Here is a 21,032-nt window from a genome sequence, read left to right as displayed (position 1 = left end):
CTACCGTTGTTGAATGATGAAGGTGGCGTGCTATGTTGAAGCGCATGTGCCTAACGACGGACTTAATAATGCAGTTGAGCGGGCCAAGTCGCCGAGCTTAGCGCAAATTTCCAGAGAAGCTTCCATCGGCTAAAAGCCGGCTTAATGACTGGTACCGTAGCGCCATCAGGCGCTAGCCACCTACAGATTAATACCTTAGGGTAGGCAAACAAGTACTTACGTAGACCGCTATATGTAGTACCTTAGTAGGTACCTAGCACTCACTAAGTAACCACTCACCCACTGTATGGCGTCGCTGTAAGTAGTTACCCACGCGCTGTTCGTTGGCTGTTGGTACAGCTTTGTCTAGAATATTGATCTCGCATCGTGACTCGTGGCATTTCATTTTCTTCCGGGGGTCTTCTTGTCACGAAATTGAGACCAGTCGGCTTGGGTTCTAGTCTTAGGGATAAACGTTCATTTGGTGTGAAAATCTCTTTTCTTGGCCATTTCGAGCCAGAAGACCTGGCATCGACTGTGCAGACGACCAACCAACCCTTGGCCGCCTGCCATGGCACCCAACCAGGATGAGGTGAGCTCGAAGCTCTCCAGCATGAGCCTCAGCAAAGACAAGCCAGGCAAGAAACCCAAGGCAAAGAATGACGTGATCGACTCTTGGGAAGACGAGGACGTCTCTGAGTCGGAGGAGCCAACGACACCCACGGGCGCCACCACCACCACCACCTCGGCAGCCTTCTCGCCTGCTCCTGTTGCGCCTCCTCCCACGCCGGCAACGCCCTCGTTTGCACCGCCAGACGACGACTGGAGCAGTCAGGCTGGCTTCGGGTCGTCGCAGCCGCCTGCCCGCGACGGCCGCAGGCCCGAAAAGACGGACGCCGTGGCGCGCAGGCTCATCGCTGCGGGGCTGGGCCTCAAGGCACCCAAGCAGACGGACGAACAGCGCGCCTATCAAAAGTCGGTGCGGGAGCAAGAGCGAAAACGCAAGGACCAGGAGCGCGCCGAGCAACAGCAAAGGGTAGAGGCTTCGGAGAGGGCAAAAGCATCCGTGTGGGATGATTAGTTATATTCCGGCAAGCTTCTCTCGTTGTAGACTGTCACGGCTAAGCGGATTGTATATTCCTTTACGAATAAGCACATGCATTTGCTAGTTTTGCTTTCTTTTTTTTTTCCAAAAAGTTTACTATACTTTATGCTGCGTCGATTCTGTCGTCGCGCGTGCAATACATCTCATTTTATCCTACACGTTATGATTACAGGCCATAGGTCTTCTTCACGGAGGGACGGGCCAGCAGGCGCTGGTACCAGGCCCAGTAGTTGGGGTACTTCTTCTCGGCGTCGTAGCCGGCAGCCTTGAACTCCTCGCCGAGGAAGTTGTGGGCGACAAACTCCCAGGGTACGAAGCAGAGGTCGACATAGGTCCTGTCAAGCAGGGTATCAGCACCGCGTCTTGCTAGGCAGGTGACGGGGACGGATCAACTTACAGCTTGCTGCCGAGGAGGTACTCCTTGCCCTTGAGGAGGTCGTCCAGGACGCTCCAGACGCGCTCAATCTGCTCGAGGTAGCGCTTCTTGGCAGAAGGGACGTCCTCGCCGTGGAACTTGTGGAACCAGACGCCCTGGCCGTAGTACGGGCCCTGTTTCGGCTGTTAGAATGGGTGATGGCCGGCTTCATATATGCATGGACATTTACCTGGCCGGACATTTGAAAGTGCAGGAACTGCTTCAGGCGCCATTTGTCGGCGCCCGCGGTGGCGTTGATCTTGTTCTCCTTGTCATAGGTCTCGACGAGGTACTCGGCAATGGCGCCAGACTCCCACAGGGTGAGGTTGTCGTTGTTGGGGTCGACGATGGCGGGGAGACGACCATTGGGGTTGATCTTGCGGAACTCTTCATCTTTGGGGTTCTCAATGTCAATCTTGTGTCGTCGTCAGCTTTTCAAATTCTTCTGCGGGTGCCATGGCCCGGCGTTAGTTACCAGCGTGTAGGGAACGTTGAGCTCCTCGAGGATGATGTTGAGCTTCTTGGGGTTGGGGCCACGGGCTGTTTCGGCTTGTCAGCTGCAACGTTGCTACACATGGTCGAGAACCGAGATGAGGCATGGACTTGCCGTGGTTGTAGATGGTAATCGGCTTGAGAGACATGTTGAAAATTTCGAACAGTTTAAGCAAGAGGTGAGAGGTAAAGGTGGTTGGAGTGGATGATGCAGACAGCAGAGCGAGAAGGGGGGGTGGCAAGGCCGCTTTATACTTTCCCCCCTCCCCAAGGCTGCCCGCTGTCGAAGTAACCTTGAAGTCTTATGCACGCCGAAATCTACATCATAGCTCCTCCTCAAATGAGGGGCCCTTCGATCCATTGGGGGTCTGCGTCTGCGTGTGTGGCCAAACTCCGACCGTAGCTTGGTCCATGATGCAACGCGACCTAGGCAGCTAGGCAGCTAGGTAGCTCCAAGGTCTCCCACCAATCCTTCTAGTAAAGACGAGTCGGACATGTTGAGTCGCTAGTAAGCATGAGACACCCCTTATGACCCCTTGGAGTCGAGCGGATTCCGCCGACCATTTGATAAAGCTTCGAGCGGGGTCTTGCCTGGCTGGCCTGCAGATTCGCTGGGCGAGTTGGGTGGGCGTTACGAAAGCACGCGATGTTGGTAGGATATGGTATTAGTCAAGGCGGCAGGCATGCACCCGCAGCTCTCAGGATTGCTGGGCGGTAAATTAAGTTTGTGAATTTGCCGAAGCAGATCTATAAACTAGGACAAAACAAGCATAGAAAATAAAATCGCATTGCATATTGGATTTACCCGGAAATGTAAACAGCCAGACACCACCAGACATCAACCACGCCGCCGGCCGTTCGACCGACTACAAACTGCGCAACTCTCCCCTCGGAGCTATTTTCGTGTCCTCCGGTACTTCATCTCCTCCCCCGACAAGCCCATCCCACATCCCACCTACTTACTCAGTAATAGCACTGAGAGAGGGGAACCGCGCGGGATCGAAACTGGGGCGGCCGTCTTGATTTGTAAGGAAGGCTCCAAGATCAATAATCCATCTATCCCTTTCGTTTTCGTCCACCCCCCACTTCCACTTGCTGGGTAGCCCTCGGGATGAGCTGGACTGCACGTCTAGTTTAAGCCTCCTCAGCCAAACTCCGAGACTACGAAAAAAAAAATACCATGGAAAGAAACGCGTGTCAAGTTTCCATGCAAATCTGTCTGGGGCTGTTACAAAGATGTGTATAGATCTCGGCGCTACATTACCCCAACTCAATCCTGTCTTTGTCAGATTGCGGTCTAACCCCCTAGTCTATGTAACTTTGCAAGGGGACAAAGAAAAGTACAGATCGCCGGATGCTGATGAAAGAAACGCTTCCCGAAGCCCCTTTTCCATCGTCCCCTGACACACGCATTCTCAACTGCTTACAAACGGCAGCATCCTGCCCTTGCGTAGCAGCACCAGCTCCGTCCCTTCCGAGACGTGCCTCGTGCCGACGCCGACGCCGTCGAGACCGCATTCCTCGGCCTTTTTATTCCACAGCATCTGCCGCACCGCGCCCTCGCCCTCGCCATTCCCCTCGCAGAACACAAACGCCATCGGCCAGCGGCTGTGGCTCAGCGCCTCGCGCACGCCCTTGGTGGCCGGACGCTCGCACACCAGCACCGCCAGGACGCCGCCGCCGGTGCCTCGCCAGCCCGGCGGCGCGCCCGCAAACGACCCCTCGAGCTCGCGGACGTGCTGCGGCCCGACGCGCTGCCCGACGCCCGCCTTGCACTGGACCAGGACTTTGAGGGGAGCCGGCGGCGGCGGCGACGACGATGGCGACGGCAATTGCGACGCCGACGGTATGGGTATCGTCCAGGTCCCGACCAGGTCGGTCCCGCGGTCGCGCGCGCCGCCGATCCGCCGCAGGGCGAAGCCGTACCGCGCGAGGTGCGCCGCGACCAGGTACTCGTAGCGCGTGCCTACGTAAACGGTGGACGTCTCGTCGAGGCCCGTCCGCCGCGCGTACGACTGGAAGGAGGCGAGGTCGCTGTGTTGCGTCGTCGACGGCGCCGGGTAGATGAGCGGCGGCTGCTCTTGTGCGTCCGCTCCCGTCGTGCCACCACCGCCATGGTCGGATTTTCGTCGCGTGCTGCTGGCCGCCGCCGCCGCAGCAGCCACGGTGCTGTGCGTTGGTCGTCGCCGCGTCGCAAGCTGGAGAAACTGCCGTCGCGCGGATGGCGCTCGTAGACAATGCATGATGTAGTCGACACCGCCTCAAAAAGAACCTGCTTGCAATAAGTAGCACACACACACACGCCGCCGCCGCCGCTGTTGCTGCTGCTGCTGCTTCTGCTGCTGCTGCTCGTCGAGATGAGTTTTGCGGCTTCGTTCTTGTGATTCCTGTGTGATTGTCTGGAAAACCGAAATTTCGTTTGGCCCAGGAAAAAGGTGAGCTGCAAGGCTGCAGCAGCCTCGCCCGATATTCATCAAACCGAGCTCAGGCGTCATAGCGGGGTCCCAGCCGCTGAAGGCACCAGAACCAGGGGGGGGCGGGGGGGCGCGCTTCTCAGGCCAAAGACCACCCCGCCAAATCTTTTATTGCTTTCGAGTCGTCTCCAGTGATCGCATCGCATCGTGCATTGTGTCTTTTTTTATTTGTGCTTCCCATCTCAGCGCCGCCGCATCCCCCCAACCCCCCGGCTCGTCTTCTCCATATCCTTAATCATCAGAGAAATTCTCCTCGTCCGTAATGGGTTCCGTCGTCATCCCCCATCTGAGCTCCGGCTGGCACGTCGACCAGGCCATCCTCAGCGAGGACGAGCGCCTGGTCGTCATCCGCTTCGGCCGCGACTGGGACCCCGACTGCATGCGCCAGGACGAGGTGCTCTACAAGATTGCCGAAAAGGTCAAGAGCTTCGCCGTCGTCTACGTCTGCGACATTGACCAGGTGCCCGACTTTAACCAGATGTACGGTATGTTGAAACCTCCTGGTTCTACAATTGCCTTGCCTGTTTCCCCCCCCCTCCCCCTCTCCGGTCCCGGAAATAGTACCACTAACTCCCAACGCATTGCCAGAACTCTACGACCCCTGCACAATCATGTTCTTCTTTCGCAACAAACACATGATGGTCGATTTCGGTACCGGTAACAACAACAAGCTCAACTGGGTCCTCGAAGACAAGCAGGAGCTCATCGACATTGTCGAGACGGTGTATCGCGGCGCCAAAAAGGGTCGCGGTTTGGTCGTCAGCCCCAAGGACTACTCGACGCGCCACCGATACTAAGGATGGAGAGATGCAGCGCGATGCGGTGAGTGCCCGCATCTCGACCGACACATACACACTTAATACCCCACGTCGACGCACGTCAAGACGTTATTGCATGGTTTGGGCGGAGTTCTCTTTCGGATGCAGGTTTTGCCATTTCACACCAGTCATTGACTACTAGGCTCACATCAAAACGCATAATAGAATTGTTGTTTCATTATCAACCGTCGTAGAAAAGTAATTTTTCGCCAACTGGCATTAAATCTTGTTTTCTCATAAACGTTGCTTTTGTACACCCATGTCGCCAGATGCATCTCGAAATGTTTTATATACATGGCAACTTCAAATGCTCTGTATCCAACATGCAAGTCCCGATTCTGCGTAAAAAAAAACAAGCCCAAGTTTTTATTATAAACATCTGTGCTCCTATAGCAGATCCTGCTGCCCGCCAGCAAAGATGGTCGGGTTCGTCGCTGGCAACTTGGGAGTCAGCTGCGGCGGTGTCTTTTCGCGCCCGCGGTGCTCGTCGCGAGACCGGCTCGTCAGTCTCCGCAGATTCGGCGACGTCGAGGCCACCGTGGGCGTCGCCGCGGTTGTGATGACCTCGGGGTTCGGCGCTGGTCGGTTCACCATGTTCTCCAGCGAGAAGACGCTGCCAATGTTGGTGGCTGCGTTGGGCCGCTCGTCGTCGGCGTCGGAGAAGCCGCCTGAGAGATACTCGTCGTCCGACGTCATGTCGCCTGCCATCTGCGGGTAGTATGATGCCGGCGCGGACGGAGACGTGATGGAGCGCGAGTGCAGAGCTGGCCGTGGCGACGTCACAATGTTGAACGCTCCAGGGTTCATCGCATTCGCGCTCGCTTCCCGAGACATTGCTGGCGGTGGTCTATCGGCGAACCCATTTTGAAACGAGGTATTGTTTGATGCTTGATGAAGGATTGGCAGAATCTGCTCGTCGTACAGCTGCGTCTCCGAATCAAAGGCATCTGGCTCGTACTCTGTCACCGTTCGCGAGGACCGTCCATCGTCGTCCGTGTGAGGACTAGAGGGTTCATCGAAAAAGTCGTCCAGGCTGTCCAACTTGGTCACGAGGTCCCCGACCAGCGTATCGGCCCGACCATCGTCAGAAAGCATCGTCGCTGTGCGTTCAGGTGCCTCAAAGTATCCATACGCAAAGTCATCGTTGTGAAATTCAACCTCGGCCGTTGGCGTGGCTTCAGTAGACGATCCCTCTGCGCTTTGGCACATGTGGAATGCCGCATGAATATTGGCGCGAGTGGCCTCTGTCTTCTTGGCTGGCACAGGAATAGCCCAGCCTGATGCCTCTGGTATGCCAAACAGACTCTGCGTGCGTTCATATTCTTTGCGAATGACCTTGGACGTGGCACGCGTCATGCTCATCCGTAGGTGGTGCTTGTCCATATGGCTGCCCGACACGGTCATAATATTATCAAGTACCTCAAGCGCATTCATGCACAAGTCGGTTTGAAGCAGGCGGAGGAGAGGTGAAATCAGATCAGAACCATGCCCAGCGAGCTCGGGATTCCGCATGTCCACTTCTGGAATCGCGACGCAGAGGATGCGCATCGTATGAACTTTGACCCAGGTGATGGAGTTTGTGAGCAGCCCAAGTAGCAAGGTAATCATCTGAAAATCAAGCTGTGGAAGATAGTATTCTTTCAGTGCTCCAAACAGCAGCGTCAGGAAATCGCCACTGCTTTGAATCTCGCCATTGACATAGTCATCCATAACTACCGCAATACCTTCGAGACCCTGTCGATCTGCCTCGGCAAACAAGACGCGTGCCGACTGCAGGATATCATCAGTTGGTATGCTGCGCTGCTCCAAGTCGTTGAGAAATCGTGGAAAGTTGGCCAGTAACGTGAAAAAGAGGCGCTGGTCGTCACCGATGAGAGGGTCATTTGGCAGCTTCACGAGCTGCTCCATAATGTCCAATGTGGGCTGCCAGCATACGGCCGAGCGTAAACCTTTGTGAAGCAGGGGCTGCAGCCCATCAAATGTTCCTTCCCAGCGAGATGGTTGACCATCCGCAATAAGCCGGCGAACGTTGGCAGCTCGCAAGTCGACTTTGTTCACAAGCTCACTAAGCATATCCACGGCTTCCCTGAATTCTCGCTCGTTGATCGATTCGAGACAAGCACAGGTTGTCCAGAAGAGTTGAGGAAAAGTGAGCAGCTTGTCGGACTCGAGCTTCACGATGAGTGTCTTGAGTGTTGTCAAGATCTCCATGGAGAAAGACTGGATCTCTGGGTCCTCGTCGGCAATCGTATTCGAAAGTCGCGCCAACATGTCACCAAGCATGTACTGATCCAAAGACGTGAGGACACAGCGGAAAATCTGGAACGAGCGACAGGCCAGGTGTCTGACGGGACAAGACGTGGCCCAAGTAAGTGAGAGCCTGCCCCATTGCTCTTTGATTCCGGGATAGGCAGGCTCAAACGTCTGCAGTACTTCGACGGTGAGGTACTCCATGCTGGGGGGCACCTTGTTATCTTGCTCATCGACCTTGCCATTGCTATCTTCGTAACTCCAGACTACGGCGCGATCATGGCCGCGAACCAGGTCGATTAGTTCCTCGATGGCTTGTTTTCTTGTGTCGTGAAGATTCTCATCCATTTGAGAAAGTACCAGCTCATGTATCAGGTGTACCAGCATCTCCCGGGCCTGTTCTTGCACCAGTGGGGTATAATGATCCCACAGGACCATCACGACGTGCAGCAGAGAAGGGATATTCTCGGGAGACAGGTTCACTGGTGCGACCATTAGATCCACGAGCAGAATCAGAGACAGCTGTCCCAATGAAAATCCTGCCTGTTTTGTTCCGACCGGTAGCGCTTCATTAAGATCTGCGCAGTACGGAAGAGCACTCACGTCCGGCGGAGGAGGTATCGAGTTTCGCTTCTCGTTGGGCACCATGGCCTTGGGTGCGATTTGCAGCAGCAGAAACTCAACTACCTTAATACCAGGGGTGCCGCTTGTCGTTGACAGAAAAACAACAATCTGTTTTGCGTATTCGACGAAGTTCTGCTCTCGTCGCTCTAGACATAGCTGCATGATAAAGTCCAAGACTAAACGCACGTTTCCGGGGTGCGGACCAGTCGCCAACGCTTGCCACAGTGCCTGTACTTCATGATGTAGAGCACCACTTGATTTGATCGTGATCTCGAGGAGGTTGGCTAGTAGAACGTACGATTGAGCCGTAGGGCCGCCATTTGGGTCGAGTTTCAGCTCAATGGCTTGAATCCAAGGCAAGATGACAGCAACAACATTTCGTTGTGCATGCGGGTGCAGATCTTTGAAATAGAGAGTAAACTCGGACACAATGTGGAAGGCTAGCTCAGTGTACGACATTGCCAGTCGCTTTGATATCTCAAACTGCGCCAGCTTGTACACCACCTGTGTCTTGTCCGCAATACTGATGTCGAAATCGCGAATCTTGGAGTTGCGTTGTTGTCTTATTTCGAGTGAACGAAGAGCCGCGGCAGACTTTGATCGGATCTCACTCTGTTCATTTCCGAGGGAGAAGAGACAGAGACCGAGCATTTTCCAAAACGGGCAAGGGTACTCTGGGCACTCTTGAAGCACATCCATGGTAACCATGAAATAGCTCTCTAGCACTTTGCGCGCGTCTGCAAGATAGCAGCGCGCAATACAGCGATCCAATAGATAAGGGTAGTCCCGGTTGTGGATGACGAGGTTCTTCAGCGCCAGTCGGCCAGTGATGTTCATACGGTCACTTCCAGAATTAAAGATTGCCTCAACCCATGCGAGCATACGGCGCACGTCAAACTGCAGAGTGACGCCGCTCTCGGTTGTGAATGTAACGGGGCCTGCACAAAGTGCCGCCATAGCACTCAGTGCAGCATTGCGCAGGTTTCGTTTCTCGATTTCCATGGCCGCCGTGACAGTCCCTCGCTCTCCCAAGGACTGCTGATCAATGATAGACTGCCTCATGGTGTCTTCTCTGGCGCGGATTTGGTTTTGATTGGGCGAGAAGCCACACCAGTCTTCCATCAATGAAAAGGCAGACTTTCGCGATTCAAAAGTCATCCAACGAGAAGGATCTTTGGCTCGGTTGATGCCCTCAAACAAGCTTTCCATCAAACCGCAGTAGTGTTGTCGCAGCTTCTGAAACTCCCAGTCCATCTGGACTTCACCATCCATAAGAAAAAGCTTCAAGTCCTTGGCGTAAGCTGTCAACGTCGTCAGGAAGAACTCGTTCTCATATACACGCTCATCCCGCAGGAAATGGGAAGTCAGTTTGAAGACATGAGTTATTTCTGTTCGTAGCAGGTCCATTTTTCGGTTTCGGCGAGGGCTGCTATTCGTCCGCTGATGAATTCTTGCTCTGGCCTCGTCGTTGCATCGAGCAACTTGACCTTGCAACTCCTCCAATAAGGACCTGTAAATGTGGATATTGATTGATCCCATGGCCACTACAACAGCGTCGCGAACCGAGGCAGATGACACCGAAAGCAAAGGTATCAAATACTTGAACAAAGTTCTAGCCGTCACTATCTTATCGGTTGATGCGTGTCGTGAGCCTTTCCTAGTGTGTTGTCGGTCTTTTGGGTTAGCTGGCGCTGGTAGTGCTCCAGGGTCCGCCATCGTTGTACAGGCAAATATCAAGTATAGCTTCCACTGCTCGATCATGACTTCCGGATGTGCGGCCGCAGATCTGTTACCTATACGCTGGTTTCCAGACTCTCCGCCATACAGCAAGCCGCGAGAAGGTTCTGAAAGATACACGATAGGCTTATACATTTGAATAATGCGATTGCAAATTAAATCACGGCAAATTGTAACCGCGAATGGGCATCTCTCGAAGAAAATGCGTATCAGGTTTGGCACAATCTTGAACCACAGCGTTGCATCGTATGAGATATCGCTGGTGCAGAGCTCAACAACGGCTCCTTTGCTGTTTGTATTTTGTAGCCCTCGCTGTAGGCGGCTTCGCTCTGCAACGGAAAGGCTTTCCTCATTGAAGTTCATTACTTGGATGGAGTCGTTTTCGAGAATATCGATGAGCCTGAGAGTGTCCTTCTCTCCAGAAGTGTCCTTACCGAGGGCCTTGTCGAACTCAGTAATCAGCCTCAGGACAGTGATGGCGAAGTGGCGCACACGGCGTGATTGGGAGCAGAGGAAAAATAGACCATGGGCTTCAGCTTGATCTACTTCACCCCAGACCTGAGACAGGTCCAGCTTCAGCGCTCTCTGGTCGGTTCCTTTTCCGTCACCTTGCCCCGAGGCTGCATCTCTCATCTTTTGGCGAATCTCTTCAATCCAGATTTGCATCAACTCGACATAGAGACGCAGAGTATTCTCAATGTGCCCTGGTCCGAGCATCCCACCATCCGACATGGTCGAATACCGGTCATCGAAGTTGAATATGAATCTTGCGAAGCCCATTGTGACTTGCTGGGCATGTGCGTGCTTGGCAATGGCTTTGAGTGAGTCGGCAGACGAATCTGCAATGTGGAACTGAACGTGGGCGGTACCAGTGCAAAGCAAGTTGATAATGGTGTTAAGCTGAATACCAGTGGGAAGACATCTTGGTAGCGCTTGCACGGCAATGTGCAAAAGTTCGTAGAATGCCAGTCGCTGATCTTGCGCATTCTGGCCATCATCTTTTCGGGAAAAGGTAAAGGACTCGGAGATGGGTGTCTTGGGCCCTGGACTACTAAACTTTTCATCCAACGTAGCTTGTCCGCCAAAAGTATTGTCACACAGAATAGCAATCTTTCCCAAAACTTCGCAAAACTTAAAGTAGTACTCACGCACGCCATCTGTCAGAACAGAGGTGAGCACTGGCCGCGAGACTGTCTCTTTCTTCGTAGAGGCTGTTGGGCTTGTTGGAGGTGATCTTGATTTCAAGGAGATCACGGGGGACGTCGGAAATCTGTCAAGACTTGGCACGGCTTCAAAAGTTTGCGGGAAAGGGGGCCGGCCCTGTTCACCCTTTTCGAGGTCTGACATGATGCTGAGAAATGCACGAATTCCAATCACGATCCTGTCGGGATCAAGCTGCTCCACCTTGAGCTCTTTATTATGCACGAAATAATCGGCGTTTATGAGCGGGAAAATAATGTTTTTGAAGCAGAATTCTGGGTATTTGAAGCCGATGATGCGAATGATCTGGATGAGCGGCTCGGTGACGGCTGCATCAGCAGCAATTAGACTGCGTTTAGATGAAGGCATGAGAAGTCGAATTACCTCTTCTAGCTTCCTTGACGCACTTGCCTGGCTGTCGTTTGTGCGGTATAAGTAAGTCCAGACAAGCCGAGAGATCACCTGCAGACAAAGAGGCTTCGTAAACCTGTCCTTGACCTTCGTTTGCAGTGGAATGATGAGTTGCAACCACTGCGATGTAAAGTTTTCTGGTGGTGAGACACAAATAAGAGTGGCTGTAAGAGGAAAAGACACAGCCCAGTGTCTCGGCTTCATATGCAGTTGAGCGAGGCGTGGCCCAATTGCAGCAAGCACATCTGCCCATTTAGCTTGCATCAGATGGCTATTGAGAGCTTTGGCGGCGACAGGGCGTAGCAGCATGTCGAGCACATGGCAAAAGGCGGACTTAACTCTTTGTCCATGGGATTTGCTGAACAGACGACCCAATTTGATGAGGAAATCACAGGATTGTTCCCACGACTCTTCTGGTGACACCTTGACCCGCAGGTGTTTCATTCCGTTCAGGACGAGTTCGATTTTTCCCTCTACCTCCCGACCTGACGCTGACGTGGGACTCTTGACTGTTCGGTCCTGTAGACAGGAACCTAGGTCCTCGATGAATCGGCGAGTGATCCCCACAAAGTTGATTTCGCTCATGTAACCGAGAAGTTGGGCAAAAAGATTCCAATTGGCCATTTTCAAGGGAGAAATAGCCAACTGTTCCGTATCGGCGATTTTAAGCTGCCCAAAGATGATGCTTTCCAGCTTATCCTCCATTTCTGGCGTGATGGATGCAAGACTGCTTTGGCAGATAACCTCCACAAGCACGCGGCACAGGATATATATCGAGACCGTAGAGCGGCGCTCTTGCTGGGCAACATATTCTTGCTTTGAGCCCAGAGAGACGCCCGTCGGAAACGCGTTCTCCGCGGGGCTGATGCCGGTAGGCTCCGTGTTTCTGCGCATCAACGGCGTACCAGGAGTGTTGCTGCGCAGTTGCTGAAGCTGGCTGCGGGCGTCGTTGGCAGCGTCACTCTTGCTTTTGCGCCAGAGCATCATGGAATCGATCAATGCTTTCGGTTTGGGACTGGCGATGTGGCCTAGAGCGACAATGAGCTGGTCAAAGGCGGGATCAACGCCAGGGCCGCATATTTGGTCGACACTCGGCTCGGGATCGAAGGGTACGGTGATGCATTCGTTTAGCTTTTCTTCGGCCTGCGCAATAAAGGATGTGAAGAGGACGTGGAGGGCATATTCTCCCACGGTTTTCTGGTCGTCACGGTGTCGAGAAGAATGCGAGTGGTGGGTCGGATGGTCGCGTCGCGATTTGCTGTGCGTGTGCTCGCCCTTGCGCTGGGTGAAGCCAAACGCAGGCACGTCGGTCGTAGACGCTGACTTTTCCATGGCAGCTGGCGATACGCTCCCTGCTCCGGCAGGGGGGTTCGTCGCCGCGACAGAGTCCATCCTAGCTCCGACCGAGTCCATGTCGAATCCGACGCCGGCGGCGGCTATCATTTGGGGACTCAATGGGCTAGAGGCGGAGCTGGCAATGCTCCCATTTCTGGAGTGCTGTATGCCGTGCACGATGGAGGTCTGTCGGTGGTGTCCGTAGGCGGCGACCCGCGTAGCGTCAATGTTTTGTCGGGCAGAAGCGCCGGTGGCGGAGCGCGGCGAGGTCAGGGGGGGCTGGAGGCGCGGAAGCTTTTCTGCGGAGGATTCGCGCGAGTGAGCAATGGTCGGCGGCGAGAAGGCGGGTTCGGGGGACACTAGGCGGATGGTTTGCTCCCAGGAGCGGTCATCGTCGTCCTGGCGCGAGGCCGATCGCGAGACGGCGGGATACTTTGCTTGCGGCGGCGGCTCCTGCGTGGAATCGGGGGCCGGTGGCGACGGAGCTACTAACGTGATGATGAGTCGATTAGCAACGAGAGAAGGGTCCAAAGCGCTGGTGTTTTTTGGGTCGTCTGAGCAAACAGATTGATGGTGACAGATGATTGGGCCGTGTCAGCGTAACGCATTACGGTGCGTCGCATGAACGGATGGCTGTCAACCGAAGCACGTGTAGCAGTTGTCGGCATCGGCCCCAGGTGAAGAACCATCAAGATGTGGATTGATGTGTGCTTTTTTTTTGAAACTCACCCATTGCGTATTACAATCAGGGGCGTCACCCCGTCATTAGCCTCTAATCATGCGTGGCGGGCGCTCAGCAACAAAGTGAGGCGTAATGGGGGCGCGCAAGAACGTTTCAAAAGTGGTGGGATAGAGGACAAAGCACACTCGCTCAGCGAGCTAGCAATGACTGGATGACGCTACCCAAGCAAATGGGGCGAGCTAATAGTCTGCCTCCCTTGTTCGCTCTGGTCACTTTTGGGCTCCTATCTTGGGCATTGAGCTTTGCTGATGGGGTGCCCTTGCAATGAAATCAGGCACAGGGTCCAAGCGGGTCTGGGGCGGAGATGTCTCTAGGGTAGGTGCTGGGAGAAGAGAACGAGCGAGCTGTTTGATGCTTGGGCCAGATTCAGAGTGCTGGAAAGAACTATATTAATTGATTGAATAGCACTGCCCATTCTGTGTTACTACTGTTGGGTTCTATATGTGAGCGTGGTACGGAATACGGGCTGTGTCATGCGACTCGAGCCAAATGCTGCTGCGATGGTAAGACGAAAACTTCCAGCTTGAGTATCCCGGAGTCGTCGCCTCCGATCTGCGCGAAACCTTCTGCGACAAAAAAAACAAAAAAGCAAGAAAATGTTTCGCGGGGCCGTCGTGTATACTTGAACGCCGGAATAACCTGTTTCCTTTCATCAGCTGTTCCAATATGCAGTCGCGGCTCATAGGGCAGGCAGGCATCCGACTAGATCGCCTTGTGAGAATGATCTTCTGCGCCACCATTTTCTCGTACTGGCCGTATTGCGTTCGTATTGCGTTTGAAAGTTCAGGCGAGCAGAATGCGAGTTTTGTGGCGCCTCTCAACTGCGCGCCGTGAGGCTGACAGAGCGAACCCTACCAGTCATACCGACCGAGCATGATGCTTCCATTCAAGGGCAGATAGAATAAAAGGCCAACTCCTCTTCGATGTGTATAGATGTGCGCTTCATGTGAGCAATACTGATAACCAATAATGTCTCAACACTGTTAGGTCATTGAGCCAAGACAACTGGCAAAACATCTTATTACGACTCAGTGATTTTTGCGACCTCATCATGGCCCCCCGCGTCTTCGCCATACACAAACCGGCGCTCAAAAATCAGTACACAATTACTGGCCCCAGTCGTGATGCAGCAATTGCAGCAGAGTGCATATTTGCCAAATTGCGCCCCGCACTGAACAAACGTCCGTTTCTCGTCTTACACGACGGGCCTGACGCAAATTGTCCTGTCGCGGCCGTGTCTCACCTGCCACCCTTTGCCAAGCACTTTGCGATTGGGCTGGGGGATTCCGCACCGCCGGTGGTGGCAGACGAGCAGCTCCCAGACATGGTCTGGGAGGAGCTCCATATGGCGCACTCGTCGGGAAAAAAACATACCTGGGCCATGGACGTGGCAGGCGGCGGCGGCGGCGGCGGCGGTGACTGCCACCGACGACGCATGAACCTGGTCTGGACACGCACGCGTAGCGTCACCGTCGACGGCATGGCTCGGCCGCCGCTCAGCACGCGCAACTGGAAGCTCACAGAGCTGACACCGGCCGAGGGCAGCAGTCGGGCCGGAACAGCAGGAGCCGAGTCCGTGCTGGCCGTCTTCACCAGCACCACGCAGACGGGCAAGTGCGGGAACCTGCAAATCAACGTGGACCACGGCCGCGAGTTTGACATGATGCTGTTCGCCACATGCCTGTCCCTCTACTCTTCCGGACGATGAAAATCTGCTTCTCCCTTGCAGGAGCCACAGGGCTATCTGCGGCCGCGCCGCAACAACAGATTGTGTGGCGGACTTGCAGCTACTGAGTACTTGGAAGACTCCGACGCGCGCGAGAGCTGGCAGTGGGTAGGTAGACATGGCATCGGACATGCGGCCGGACCACACACACCCCTTTGAACATACCTGTAACCTTGGGCATTTTACAGGGCCTTGGATACCCGGCACTAGTATGTACCTAGTATGTAGCAGCAACTCACAATACCAGCCGAGATGGAGTTCAATCTCGGCAAAAGATGACTGCAGTCGCTTCCCGGTGAACCACATCTCCCCATGGCCGGGGCTCCTCCCTGCCTCCCATCAGTCTGATGTACGGCCCCGGCAATGGCAAGAGCGCGATCGGTTGACGGAAATGGAGCAAGGCGGCAAAAGTGGATGTGTATATATTCCGACCGGAATCAAATTCAACAAACTAACCACAGCCCGCCCACCATCCGAGCTAAGTAGTGTCGGCTATCCTTTCCACCATTGGCAACGTGAGTGAGCCGTAGATACTGATTCTGTTACCCTAAGACTAGGATTTCTCGACTTCTTACTGGAGGGCGACCCCTCACTGCCACCTTTTTGCCCTTGTACCCCATACCCGTTGGCGTTTTTAGGGCCTCTTTTTCGTGCGCGGGTGAGCACCAAAGGGGGGAGGGGTGTGTGGTCTTCGGCTGGCGATCTTCGGGGTAGTTGAGCTGGCCAAGCAGAGGACAGGTATTTGGCATAAATAAGTAGAAGCCGCCGGTAGCCATGTACCTCGAGTCCCTCTCGTATTTCCTGGCACGATGAACAGTTTGCGTCTCTTGTGTATGGCAGCTTCTTAGTATCGACTCTTGTTGCCCTTTTCTTTATTTATCAAGAAAGACCAGCTTTACTAGTGACAAGCCGGAGCTGCGTTCATCACATCCAACCCCATAGCAATGGCGTCCTACGAAGTTGTCGGCATCGCCGTCATCGCGGCGGTGTATTTTTTGGTCAAGTTCCTCAACGCGACCGACACGCCCAAGATCAAGGGCCTGCCCGAGATCCCCGGAGTGCCCATCTTTGGCAATCTTATACAGCTGGGCACCGACCATGCCCGTGTGGCCCAAAAATGGGCTGCTAAATACGGTCCCGTATTCCAAACTCGTCTAGGAAATCGAGTAAGTGCCCGTCGCCCGCGATGTTGCGCGACAGATTCTCTCTCCCGGGCATGACTTCTCGCTAACCATTTTCGCTTCATTTTTTTTCTTTTCAATTTGTCCAGCGCGTCATCTTTGTCAATTCCTATGACTCGGTCAAGCACTTTTGGATCACGCACCAGTCGTCGCTCATCTCGCGCCCGACCTTCCACACGTTCCACTCGGTCGTGTCTTCGTCGCAGGGCTTCACCATTGGCACGTCGCCGTGGGACGACTCGTGCAAGAAGCGCCGCAAGGCCGCGGCTACGGCCCTAAATCGGCCCGCCGTGCAGTCTTACATGCCCATCATTGACCTCGAGTCCATGGCGAGCATCAAGGAGCTGCTGCAGGACTGTGACGGCGGGCGGCGCGATGTCGATCCCATCTCGTACATGGCCCGCTTCGCCCTCAACACATCGCTCACGCTCAACTACGGCTTCCGCATCGAGGGCTCCGTAGACAGTGCGCTGCTGCACGAAATCACCCACGTTGAGCGCATGATCTCCAACTTTCGGTCAACGAGCAACAACTGGCAAGACTACGTGCCGTTGCTGCGCGTGTGGAACAAGCAAAACACCGAAGCGCAAGAGTTTCGGGCTCGCCGCGACAAGTACCTCACTGACATGTTGACGGATCTTCAGAAGCGCATCGCCGATGGTACTGATAAGCCATGCATTACTGGCAACATTCTCAAGGATCCGGAAGCGAAACTTAATATGGGTATGTTTCAACCTCACTTGGTATGAGTTGTAGTTGCCACCTACTGACTACTAGCCAGCTGAACTTAAATCCATCTGCCTCACTATGGTCTCTGCTGGTCTTGATACTGTGCCTGGCACTTTGATCATGGGTCTCGCATACCTGTCCACACCGGCGGGTCAAGTCGTCCAGGCCAAGGCACTTGCCGCGATCAAAGAAGTATATCCCAACGGCGATGCTTGGGAACGATGTCTTGTCGAGGAAAAGGTCCCCTACGTCACTGCTCTTGTGAAGGAAACCTTGCGATTCTTTACCGTCATCCCTATTTGCCTTCCTCGCACCAACATTAAGGATATCCCGTACGAGAATACTGTCATCCCCGCTGGCACCACGTTCTTTATGGTACGTTGCAAAGGCTCATGTGCACTTTTTTTTTCTTCTTTTCTTTTTCAAAAAAAGCAACTCGCTGACAAACTTCTGCCCCAGAATGCCTACGCAGCTGATTACGATGACGACCGCTTCAAAATGCCAGAGCAGTTCATCGTCGAGCGTTTCCTCAATGACCACGAGGTCGGCACGCCGCATTACGCATACGGCGCCGGCTCTCGCATGTGTGCCGGCTCTCACCTCGCTAATCGCGAACTCTTTACGGCCTACATCCGCATCATCACCGCCTTCCAACTCACCCAGGCCGACGACCCGGCCGACCGCCCGGTCATGCACTGCCTCGACTGCAACAATACGCCCACATCGCTGACCCTGGACCCCAAGCCCTTCAAGATGAAGCTCAAGCCCAGAGACACGGAACAGCTGCGCCAGTGGATCACCGAGGCGGAAGAGCGCACCAAGGATCTTTGAAAAAGAAAAAAAAAAACAACGGCGAAAGCCATCCCAGTGCGGGTGGGAACCGATCTTCGGCCCGCAAGGCCGCTGCAGTGCGCGAGTCATTCGCTGCTTCAGTTATGCAGATGCGCTTTTAGGATGATCATGATGAGAATGAATATAGCAAGAAAATAAAATCATCAATTCATATGTGAAAGTACCATGCGCTGTAACTTTTTAGTGCTATTGCGCATATGTCAACCTTTTGATCCTGTGAGTAGAACGACAGCAAAGAAAGAAGTCTGTGGTGTGAACACTAAGTAGTTACAAACACGACATTTTCCTTCAAAAGCCCAACACGATCGGAAAACAAACCCGTCATATTCCTTCGTCTTGCCTCTCAGCCCAGAAATAGGGAGAAACAAGGTGGGAAAAGAGTCATTAAGACCAACTGTCAAGTGAAAGAGAGACGAGAAGACAAAAGGACAAGAGAAAAAAAAACAAGAAACGATCGGTAAAAACAAAACGATAACAGAAAACAAGGTTCCTATAAAGGACTCAAGATCGTTTGCCCAACATTCTTCCCTTCTCAACTTCCAGCCAATTAAATCCTCCTCTGCGTGGTCCCGAATTTATTCTCTCGCCAGCAACGAAAGAAGAAATAAAAAAAGAAACTCTCGTCAACATCGTCAAAAAAGTCATTTTTTGCTGTCGTCGCTCGTTAAAAAAAAGAAAAGACACGAGTGGTTGCCATGCTATGAAATGCGTTGCGTTTCCCTTATCCCGGCCCTTTGATTCATAACAATCGTCCACTAGAAAAACGTGCTTTCAAGTTGAAGATAACCTTTTTGTCTTTTTTTTTTCTTTTCGTATTGTGAGATGCAACCGAATAAACTTTTCCTGTCTGAATAGCAGCGAGCGTCTCCCTGCCTGGGAAAGGCCATCGTCTATAGTCGTGAAAATCAAAAAGCAGAAAATATGGGTGGGCTAAATGTACAATCTCTTTTCTTGTCTCGTTTTCGCCCCCCGTTTAAGGACGTCCCTGACGTCCCTTCTTGTTGGGCACAGTGGTCCAGCCATCCTCATCAACAGCAGTGGCATCGCCGGCCTCAGAGGGAGCAGTGCTCTGCTGAGCGCTGGAGCCGTTGGTGCGGGGTCCGCGGGTATCATTGCGACCACCTCGGGGAGCACCGCCTCGGCCACCACGGCCGCCACCACGGGGGCCGCGCTGCTCACCAGAGGCCGATCTCCAGTTGCCAGCTTCCGCAGCTCTTGACTTGTAGTTGGGAACACCCTCCTTGGCCTCGCGAGGCTCACGAGTACGCACAGGCAGCTGCTTCTCGGTGCCATTTTGCTTCTCCTCAGCATCCTTGGCCTCAGCAGCAACAGCGGCAGTAGCAGAAGGAGCAGCAGCAGCAGCGGCAGGAGGCGCCTCTTGTTTGGCGGCCTCCGCCTCGGCTTCCGCCTTGGCCTCTGCCTCAGCCTCGGCCTCCTTAGCAGCCTGCTTGGCTTGGCGGCGCTCCTCCTTGGCCTTTTCGTCGGCTTCACGCTTTTCCTGGATAGCCTGCTGACGCTTTACTTCAAGCTCACGCTCGCGGGCAGCAGTGTCGATGGGACGGGCAGCGCCAAAGGGGCTGGCCTTGGAGTCGCTGGAGGGAGTGGCCGCATCGCCTGATTCGGTAACAGTACGCTTCTGGAGGTTTAGGCGGGGACGGCCGGCTGGGGCCGGGGCGGGAGCAGTCGCGGGAGACGGGGGCGCGGCAGCGTCATCGCCTCCCTCCTGGGAAGGCGACTGCTTTCCGGCATCAGGGCGCATGCGATCGCGCCATTGAAAGTCCTTTTCGGCGGCAGTGGGGCTTCTCTCGGGTCTCTCGGGACGGTCAGGGCGAGGACCACGGAACGATTCGCTGCGCTCACCCATGCCCTCGGGAGCAGGGCGGGGAGGACGGCTGCCGTCGCGACCACCAAACTCCTGGGGCGGAAGAGGCGCGAGAGGACCGCGGCGCTCCCAGTTCATCTCACGAGCAGGGCCACGGCTCGAGTCGAGAGCAGGGTCGCGCATTCTGCGCTCACCACCGAACTCGGAAGGCTGACGGTTGTTGCTACGCCCAGGAAGGTCCGGCAGGGGACCCTTGCGAGTCCAGTCGCTAAGATCACGCGAAGAGTCCATGCGGCTATCACCACCACGGGCTGGGTCATGTTAGCAAGGTTGAGAGGACGTCGGGGCCGTCGATATGCAGGTACTCACGAGGATCGGCAACCTTGATCTTGATCATACGTCCTTGAAAGGACTCGCCGTCAAGCTGAAGGGCCTTCTTGAGACCCTCAACATCGGTAAACTCGACATAACCGAAGCCCTTTGGGCGCTGCATTTCGCGGTCTTCGATGATTCGGACGCTAACAATTTCGCTTCCGGCGAAGAAATCAGTGACGGACTCAACCGTCGCATCGTAAGAGAGGTTTCCAAGATGAGCAGTGAACGGCGGACGATCAGGGATCGTCTGGGGAACGCTCTCGCGAACAGAATAGCCTTGTATGGAGTCAGAAGAGCGTTCATTTTCTACACGAGATTTAGAAATGTACTCACCTCGGTCCTGCCAGGACGAAGTAGCGCCACCAGGGCGGGGTCGGTCGCTCGAGGGGAGGGGTTGAGTGCCTGATATGCTGTTAATTCTCATCACTGCGACTCGGAATCGCGCCAACACCCATACCAGTAACTAAAGATTGGTTAGCATAACGACAAATGGCTTCTGGAAGAGAAGCGTTCACTTACCATAAGTCTCCTCAACCTCGTCAGCCCAGGAACCACCACCAAAACCTATCAAAGTCGTCAGCATATCGGAGCGGGTTGCGCTGGCTTGGCATTGCGACCAACCAGAATCAGTCAGAAAGTCCCCCAGGGACATAGTCTGCTGTTGCTTCTTTTTATTAGGAGCTGCAAGAATGACACGTCAGCTAAGATCTGGGGCGAGGGAATCGAGTTGATCTGAACGGACCCATGATTGCGGCGTAAAATAAC

General features: G+C 54.3%; 8 protein-coding genes across 8 annotated transcripts; 4 read left to right on the top strand and 4 right to left on the bottom strand.

The window, feature by feature from the left end:
- Window positions 1-550: 550 nt before the first annotated feature.
- V2A60_005683 (uncharacterized protein) lies at window positions 551-1,060 on the top strand (the record flags this gene model as incomplete). The annotated part of the gene is made up of 1 exon (XM_083256991.1): window positions 551-1,060. The coding sequence occupies one exon, from the start codon at window positions 551-553 to the stop codon at window positions 1,058-1,060; it is 510 nt and encodes a 169-aa protein (XP_083113117.1).
- A 190-nt stretch (window positions 1,061-1,250) lies between these two features.
- Window positions 1,251-2,140, bottom strand: V2A60_005682 (glutathione S-transferase family protein; the record flags this gene model as incomplete). The annotated part of the gene is made up of 5 exons (XM_083256990.1): window positions 1,251-1,419; window positions 1,482-1,633; window positions 1,690-1,914; window positions 1,975-2,039; window positions 2,086-2,140. The coding sequence occupies 5 exons, from the start codon at window positions 2,138-2,140 to the stop codon at window positions 1,251-1,253; spliced, it is 666 nt and encodes a 221-aa protein (XP_083113116.1).
- Window positions 2,141-3,406: 1,266 nt separating this feature from the next.
- On the bottom strand, window positions 3,407-4,234 carry V2A60_005681 (uncharacterized protein; the record flags this gene model as incomplete). Its single annotated transcript, XM_083256989.1, has 1 exon — window positions 3,407-4,234. One exon carries the CDS (start codon window positions 4,232-4,234, stop codon window positions 3,407-3,409), a length of 828 nt encoding a protein of 275 aa, XP_083113115.1.
- Window positions 4,235-4,727: 493 nt separating this feature from the next.
- On the top strand, window positions 4,728-5,262 carry V2A60_005680 (U4/U6-U5 snRNP complex subunit DIB1; the record flags this gene model as incomplete). The annotated part of the gene is made up of 2 exons (XM_083256988.1): window positions 4,728-4,950; window positions 5,054-5,262. The coding sequence occupies 2 exons, from the start codon at window positions 4,728-4,730 to the stop codon at window positions 5,260-5,262; spliced, it is 432 nt and encodes a 143-aa protein (XP_083113114.1).
- A 408-nt stretch (window positions 5,263-5,670) lies between these two features.
- Window positions 5,671-13,573, bottom strand: V2A60_005679 (cell morphogenesis N-terminal-domain-containing protein; the record flags this gene model as incomplete). Its single annotated transcript, XM_083256987.1, has 2 exons — window positions 5,671-13,328; window positions 13,570-13,573. The coding sequence occupies 2 exons, from the start codon at window positions 13,571-13,573 to the stop codon at window positions 5,671-5,673; spliced, it is 7,662 nt and encodes a 2,553-aa protein (XP_083113113.1).
- Window positions 13,574-14,633: 1,060 nt separating this feature from the next.
- On the top strand, window positions 14,634-15,290 carry V2A60_005678 (uncharacterized protein; the record flags this gene model as incomplete). The annotated part of the gene is made up of 1 exon (XM_083256986.1): window positions 14,634-15,290. One exon carries the CDS (start codon window positions 14,634-14,636, stop codon window positions 15,288-15,290), a length of 657 nt encoding a protein of 218 aa, XP_083113112.1.
- A 962-nt stretch (window positions 15,291-16,252) lies between these two features.
- Window positions 16,253-18,049, top strand: V2A60_005677 (cytochrome P450; the record flags this gene model as incomplete). Its single annotated transcript, XM_083256985.1, has 4 exons — window positions 16,253-16,474; window positions 16,579-17,212; window positions 17,271-17,593; window positions 17,678-18,049. The coding sequence occupies 4 exons, from the start codon at window positions 16,253-16,255 to the stop codon at window positions 18,047-18,049; spliced, it is 1,551 nt and encodes a 516-aa protein (XP_083113111.1).
- A 994-nt stretch (window positions 18,050-19,043) lies between these two features.
- V2A60_005676 (uncharacterized protein) lies at window positions 19,044-21,013 on the bottom strand (the record flags this gene model as incomplete). The annotated part of the gene is made up of 7 exons (XM_083256984.1): window positions 19,044-20,203; window positions 20,262-20,543; window positions 20,601-20,669; window positions 20,725-20,730; window positions 20,787-20,831; window positions 20,889-20,948; window positions 21,010-21,013. 7 exons carry the CDS (start codon window positions 21,011-21,013, stop codon window positions 19,044-19,046), a joined length of 1,626 nt encoding a protein of 541 aa, XP_083113110.1.
- Between the last annotated feature and the right edge of the window lie 19 nt (window positions 21,014-21,032).

This window comes from Cordyceps javanica, chromosome 3 (genome assembly GCF_051103115.1).
Source record: "Cordyceps javanica chromosome 3, complete sequence".
In the NCBI taxonomy this organism is placed as follows: domain Eukaryota; kingdom Fungi; phylum Ascomycota; class Sordariomycetes; order Hypocreales; family Cordycipitaceae; genus Cordyceps; species Cordyceps javanica.
Note: the sequence above shows the minus strand (reverse complement) of the source record. Positions and strands in the feature narration are given on the sequence as shown.